This window comes from Chiloscyllium plagiosum, chromosome 25 (assembly GCF_004010195.1).
Source record: "Chiloscyllium plagiosum isolate BGI_BamShark_2017 chromosome 25, ASM401019v2, whole genome shotgun sequence".
NCBI lineage: Eukaryota > Metazoa > Chordata > Chondrichthyes > Orectolobiformes > Hemiscylliidae > Chiloscyllium > Chiloscyllium plagiosum.
Genome location: NC_057734.1, coordinates 4,920,131 through 4,927,854, shown reverse-complemented (window position 1 = coordinate 4,927,854; position 7,724 = coordinate 4,920,131). Strand labels below are relative to the sequence as shown.

The 7,724-nt window shown below is 41.2% G+C and overlaps 1 protein-coding gene across 4 annotated transcripts in view; it reads right to left on the bottom strand.

Annotated features, from left to right (window-relative positions):
• The window catches only part of LOC122562524 (catechol O-methyltransferase-like), a 234,766-nt gene that overhangs the window by 20,843 nt on the left and 206,199 nt on the right, over positions 1 to 7,724 (bottom strand). For 2 of the 4 annotated variants that reach the window (XM_043715399.1, XM_043715397.1), the window contains exon 2: positions 478 to 811. In XM_043715399.1, the coding sequence (XP_043571334.1) occupies positions 478 to 811 (334 nt within the window). Of the gene's footprint in view, positions 1 to 477; positions 812 to 1,444; positions 1,676 to 2,053; positions 2,118 to 7,724 lie in introns of those variants that run through there. The other 2 variants (XM_043715401.1, XM_043715400.1) reach the window with 2 other exon arrangements.

Genomic DNA, 7,724 nt, shown 5'->3' with positions numbered 1-7,724 from the left:
CTTCTAGCTTATCTCTCCACCCTTCAGGCTCTCTGCCTTTATTCCTGATGAAGGGCTTTTGCCCGAAACGTCGATTTTACTGCTCCTCAGATGCTGCCTGAACTGCTGTGCTCTTCCAGCACCACTAATCCAGAAGCTGGTTTCCAGCATCTGCAGTCATTGTTTTTACCTAATGTCTAATGCAGGAGTGTATTATGATTTTAACAGAATTAAATTCTCCAGAATACTGTTTCACAGGTTATTTTTGCATTCTGCAAGAATCCAGTTGTATTTGTCCCTTTGAAGCACACTGAATTTTTTTTTAATACTAAAGGTGCTTAATTGAATGGTGCAATTATGTTCATATTTTTCAAGTTTAGGTCTGTCAAATTGTGCAAAACTACAACATATTACAAGAACAAAGACCATATCAAAACAATGCCCTTAAATTGCAAAGTTCAAATGTGATCTTAAATTACTTTTTGTATAAAATGTTACCTTTCTCATCTCCTACATTCATCGCCCATTCCTTCTCCCTGCAGTATTTGTCAATCGTGTCCACCACACTCTTTGGATCACCTTTCACAGCATTTTGCAATACAAATTCTAGAATTCGCTCCTCTTTGCTTTTTCCGGTTATGTGCTGTGCCATTTTCTCTCTTAAGACGCTGTGCCAGACGCTGTGCTTCTCTTCTTGGCCAGAATTGGAAACACTATGAGAAGCAGGAGTAGGCTTGCCACAAAGACGCCAAGGATTGCGAGATAGTCTAGCATCTGCGAGGGGAGATACACATATGCGCAAGTTGTTTCGTGTATCATCTAAACACCATACCTATTTAAATCAAGGGGGGAAACAGTGGTTGAGTTGAGTCACCAACACCAAACAAGCCAAAGTATACCATCTCCTCTTCTGATTAAAATCAACTGAACCAGGAATTGAACCCACATTAAACTGGCTGAGGGGCTCTTGTGGAGGGTGTTATAGTGTTCCTACCACTGAGTCAGGAGGCCCAGGTTCAAGTCCCATTTGCTCCAGAGATGTGTAATAATATGTCTGAACAGGTAGAAGAAAAATATCTAAAATGGCTGAGTACCAATCTAAAAAACATTTCACCCTGTCAGCTGTTTTCCATTACCTCTTTCACTGTTTGCCAATGCCATCCTTTCAAGATTTCAATCCTGTTTGGGCCAATTCCTGGTGATTTCACCAAATGACCTCCCATTTGCAGTTGCCTCACCCAATTAAGCAAACTTTTAAAATCTTTCACCATATTTTTGTAATTACAATTACTTTGTTAAATGGACCCCAATGATTTTTCTCCTCAGTTGCTGGCAGCTGTGCCTGAAGATGCTTTTTTGATTTTTTGACTCAAACTTGGAGGGTCAGCAACATTCAGATAACCCCAACGTCTGGCCTTCTGCAACCAGGATATGAAAAGTTAGTTGGAAGAGTGACGCTTCTTACCTAATGTTTTTCCACATGGCGAAACCAATTTTAACCTGTGATTTTTATCAGCTTCCGGCAGCCAAATTATGGTTGTTCACTCTGGAGGATTCACCTCACAGTAGACAGTCTGTTCACAGTTGTTAGACATTTTCGCCCACCCTCCCCTTTTCAGATTAAACAAAAAATATGTTTGTGTTTGCCTAGTGAAGGAACCGGTGTAGCAGAAGAGTGCTTTCCAGAATAGCTGGTTGCTATGGCTACGTTCTGAAATCCTACTGGCAATAATAAATAACAATACGCCCTCACGGAAAAAACTGAAGTGCATTTTCCCAAAAGCAGTCTCTCACAACCATAATTACATTAATCTCCATGGTGAGAGTGCCCTTAGATGAATAATCACATCAATTCTGTAAGGACAATCAATTATGGTGCTTGCTGCTCTGTTCTTGCACTTGAACTGATGGTAGTTAAATTCTGAACCATATAACAAGTATCTATTACCACGCAGTAATAATTTTGGGGTACAGGACTGCAATGAAATTACATCCTTATTGATAAATAAAAATACATTTACTGTTTAAGCATCTGTACTTACTATGAGAAAGTACATTTGCAATCAGTAATTACCTTTGTGTAAGGAGAATTGAACAAACGCAGTCCACTCTATTCAAAACAAGCTGGATTATTAAAGGTCATGTTTGGGTAGAGCTTCTGACTCAGGTGATTACATCACTTTACATATATTGCAACTGATATCTGAAAATCCTGAAAAAGGCATTGTTTGACCTTTCCTGGCGGACTACCAACATTTCTTTATTTACCTTGGATTGATTTTTTAAATTATTTATGTTAATTATTTATGTTCCCTCTCATCATCTTCTGGACTCACAATGTATGGTTACTGCGAGTCTCTCACCCCCAGCCCCAGTCCTGCTGGTCTACCAAACTGGTTGGATCATCATTGGATGAACACTTCTTCATCCCATGACTCCCATGAAATCTGCAAGGGACAGTAAGCAGAGGGAATAAAATCCAAAACCTGCTACCTCTAACGACTTGACACATTTGAAACCAGTTCAGGTGATACTGATATGGACCAAGTATTCCCTAAAGAGAGACTTTGCTTCCATATGTATGTCAGCTAGCGATCAGGAAATGAAATCTTCGGGTGACTACAGCAATTGTATCACCCTCTGTGTCACCACTGGGAGGGTTCTTTTGATATCTGTCTTGACTACACATTAACTTCACCAGCAGAAGCATTAGAGAAACCTTTTATTGGATTCATTGCATCTTACAGAAGGGAATCATTCATCTGCCTGTGGCGACTTAGTGAAAGAGATCAAAGCAATTAGTTTTGCTTCCTGGTCCTTTCACTATAGCCCTATAGATATGACTGCTTGGGGATTTGTACATATGGGTTCATATTTTAGATTTTGTGATTAATATTATTTAGTATTTTACTTATGATCCTTTTTCACTTGAGATCTGTCCTACATAAATCAACTCAATTAAAGAAAATGTCACAGCGAGTAGCTAACCACAGTATAATGTAATATCGGAAAGATTTACTGTTAATGTTTAATATATTTCAAAGGCTTGATACATTACGTGATATACTAATAGTAACACTGGTTAACATCATTGTAAGGTTTGATATTAATAATCACAATAAAGTAATTGACAACATAAATCTACAGGAGGGTACAAGCCAGCAGTTGAATTTAGTCCAGTGATCATAATATAATTCAATCTTTGATACAGCATGTGCAAGATAAAATAGAAATAGAACCTGAGGGGAGGGAATTTTTTTCTTACACAGTGTTGTTATGATCTGAATGCACTGGTGAAAGTAAATTCAGTACTAACTTTTGAAAGCAAGTTGGAGAAATACATATGAAGGAAAAAATTGCACAGCCAAGGGGAAGAGGAGGTGACTGAGATCAATTGGATTGATTGATCAAAGAGCTAGCACAGTCACAATAGGCTTAATGGCCTTCTGAGCTCTCATTCTTATTATTTCAGCATGATTTTTAATTTAAGAAGTTACAAAGTCTTATACCCAGAAATAACTCAGCTGGGGAGCTGAACAATTCAGTTTTTGATGCATTGATTTTATCTTGATCTCATTGCTTTTTGTTGTTCTGTGTGCCAGTCTTCTATACACATCTTCCCAAAATCTTAAATTTTTACAAATAACAATTCTTTCTCTTTCCGCACCACCCATAAAACCATAAGAGATAAGAACAGGGGTGACCCATTCAGTTTCTCAGACCTGTTCTGCCATTCAATTGGATTCATTCAACATTCCTCACACATGATTACCCTACTGATCACCCCTACAAAAATATTCTTAGGAAAATATCTTTGGAAACTTAAATAGATCTAAAATATTGGAGTGCATGTAGCACTTTTTACAAAATAAACAAACTGATAGAGCACAGTGAAGTAAATAAATATAATCTTAGTCATTATGGAGATGTGGCTGCAGGATGCCAAGGATTAGTTCCTGAATATTGAGGGGTATGAGCAGATCAGCAACAATGGAAAAGTAGCGCTCTTAATCAAAGATGGCATTAGCTTGAGGGATCAGAGCATAGAAATGGTTTGAGTAGAGATAAGGAATTGTGGAGGAAAGTAGTCACTAGTGAGAGTGGTCCATGGGTTCTGTAAAAGCATATAATACAAAGGTGAATCAGCTAATTGGTCAAAATATAAAGAACAGGGAATGACTAAAAGGTTAACTAGTGGAAAGAAATTAAGGTGAGATGAAGCTAGGCAGAAATGGAAAGGGAGAGATTCGACAGGTACTAAAAAATTTAAAAAGTAAAATTTCTTTTGGTCCCCTCGAGAATGAAAACAGGAAATTAATGGAATAAGGAACCAGCAGCTGAAATAAATAGATATTTTGCTCCTGAATTCATTATGGAACCAAAGAACAAAATATCAGTTGTTAATCAGGAAGTGGAAGGAAACCAGGAGCTTGTTAAAATTACAATCATCAGGAAAATGGTACTAAGCAGACTGATGGAGCTGGGATGACAAGTGATCAGGTCCCATTGGAATTTGTGCTAGGGTTTAAAAGAAAGGGTTATTGAGTAGATATATTGGTGTCAATTTTCCAAATTTCACTATATTTTGGACAGGTTCCATCAGACTGAAAGTAGAAAATAAAAGCCCTTTATTCAAGTAGGGATTGAGATAGGAAACTATAGACCAGTTAGCTTCATGCCTAATGCATTTTGGTAGGAAAATAGAGGCATAGACTATTTTGTAAATGGGAAAGGCTTCAGAAATCTGAAGCACAAAGAGACTTGGGAGTCCTAGTTAAGGATTCTCTTAAGGTTAACATGCAAGTTCAGTTAGCAGTTAAGTAGGCAACATTAGCATTCATTTCAAAAGGAGTAGAATACAAGAGGAATGAATATAGCCTCAGCATAAAGCAGCTCTGGTCACACGGTGTTTGGAATATTGTGAGCAGGTTTTGCACCCCATATCTAAGGAAGGATGTGCTGCCTTGGAGGGGGTTCAGAGGAAGTTTACAAGTATGATTCCAGGAAAGAAGGGTTTGTCATATGTGGAGTGGTTGAGGTCTTGGGTTTGTATTTGACGGAGTTCAGAAAGATGAGGGTGGATTTAAGAGGCATTTGGATGGTATATGAATAGGAAAGGTTTGGAGGGATATGGGCCGGGTGCTGGCAGGTGGGACTAGATTGGGTTGGGATATCTGGTCGGCATGGATGGGTTGGACCGAAGGGTCTATTTCCATGCTGGACATCTTTATGATTCTAGCTCATTGAAACTAAAAAAAAATTAACAGGCCTGTATAGAGGGGTCATGTTTGCACTAGTAGGAGAGACTAGGCACCTGAGGGCACAGCCTCAAAGTGAATGGATGACTGTTTAGAACTGAGATGAGGAGGAATTTCTACAGCCAGAAGGTGGTGAATCTATAGAACTCATTGCTGCAGAAGGGTGTGGAGGCCAAGTCATTAGGTGTATTTAAGATAGAGTTAGATTGATTCCCTTACTAATCAAGAACCTATGGTAAGAGGGAGAAGGCAGGAGATTGGGATAGAGAAACATATCAACCATAATCAAAGGTGGTGCAGAGTCGATGGCCTGAATGGTCTAATTCTGCTCCTCTATCTTATGGTCACAGGAAAGGTGTTAAAATTGACAAGATTCTCCCATGCATTGACATCTATGTTGCATTCTTGATAGAATCCATAAGGGAGTCTTTAAAATGTTTTATTTGTCCTTCCCTTTTCTAAGTGCCTTCCTTGAGTTGGACGAAGAGGATTTACTTTGGTAGTTGGAACTCAGGCATCCTAAGTATGTGGCCAATCCAGGGGATTTGGTTCTGGATGATAACATCCTCAATGCTGGTGCTGTTAGCTGTTTCAAGGATGCTGATGTTATTATGCTTTCCTCTCAGCTGATGCAGAGAACCCATCTCAAACAGTATTGATGGTACTTCTCGAATGTCTTGAGGTGGTGTCTTTAGTAGTCCACATTTCACAGCCATGAAGAAGAATTAGAATGATGACTGCCTTATATACAAGGATCTTGATATTAGCATGGATGTCACGATCAAAGATTCTCATCCTTAGGTGCCTGAAAGTGGGACTCAGATTGGATGTTGAATCTCTGCATCAAAGTCAGCCTTATTTGAGAAGTGGCTCCCAGGTCGGGGAAATATTCTACATTTGGGAGGATTTCTCTGTTAATCTTGATGGATGGAATGGCCCAATACTTGACCTGGGATGGGTTGGTAAAGGACTGGAGTCTTCATGAAGTTGAAGCTGAGACCAATTCTTTGGTACCCTTCTGCAAAGGCATTGAGTGAGGTTTGAAGATACTTTTCTGAGAGAGCAGAGATGACACTCATCCACATACAGAAATTCCACAAGCAAGGTCAGTATCATTTTCTCCTTGATTTCAACTGGTTGAGATTGAAAAGATTTCCATCCATAGTGTTGACAATGTTCACATCATTGGAAAGCTTGTTCTTGACAAGATGAAGAATGGTGGCGATGAAGATGGAGGAAAGAGTGGGCGCAATGTCTTATCCCTGCTTGACACCAGTCCTGACCTCAGAAGATTCTATCATATTGCCATTGGTGAAGACTATCACTGAAATATTGTCATGGAGGTATTAGGGGATATTGATGAATTTCACTGGTCAGCCAGTCTTCAATTGGGTCTTCTATAGCACCTCTTGACTGACTGAGTCAAAAGTCTTGGTTGGACCAATGAAGGCCACATAAAGCAGTTAGTATTGTTCCTGGCATTTCTCTTGGAGTTGCCAAGCAGTGAAAATCATGTCCATTGTTCCGTCAAGGTTAAATTTGATTAATCTAGGGTGGACGGATCCTTTGGGGCATTGGGCAGAGATGGGCGGGGGAGGGAGGTGCGGGCGCAGGTTTTGCACTTCGTGCGGTAGCAGGGGAAGGTGCCCGGAGTGGGGTGTGGGCTGGTGGGGGAGTGGAGGCATGGATCTAACAAGAAGCCGTGGAGGGAATGGTCTCTTTTGAACACTGATAGGGGTGGGGAGGGAAATATATCTCTGAGGATCCTCCACCACTTCCATCACCTTCAAACAGACACCACCACCAGAGATATTTTTCCTCCCTACCCTATCAGCATTCCGGAGAGACCATTCACTCCACAACTCCCTCGTCAGATCCACGCAACCCACCAGCCCACACTTTACTCCTGGCACCTTCCCCTGCCACTGCAGGGAGTACAAAACCTGCACCCACACCTCCCCCCTCACCTTTGTCCAAAGCCCCAAAGGATCCTTCCACTTCTGACAGAGATTTACCTATACCAATGTAATCTACTGTATCCGTTGCACCCGATGTGGTCTCCTGTATATCGGGGAGACAGGACGCCTATTTGCGGATCGTTTCAAAGAACATCTCTGGGACACCTGCACCAACCAACCCCACCTCCCCGTGGTTGAATTCTTCACTCCCCCTCCCACTCTGCCAAGGACATGCAGGTCCTGGGCCTCCTCCATCACCAAACCCTTACCACCCGCCGTCTACAGGAAGACTGCCTCATATTCCGCCTTGGGGTCCTGCACACAGGATCAGTGTGAATTTCACCAGTTTCCTCATTTCCCCTCCCCCCACATTATCCCAGTCCCAAGCCTCCAACTCAACACCGGCCTCCTGACCTATTCATCGCCTTTCCCACCTATCTGCTCCACCCTCCTCTCCAACCTATCACTTCTCCGCCATGTTCATCTACCTATCGCACTCTCAGCTACCTTCCCCCCCCACCCCCCCCCA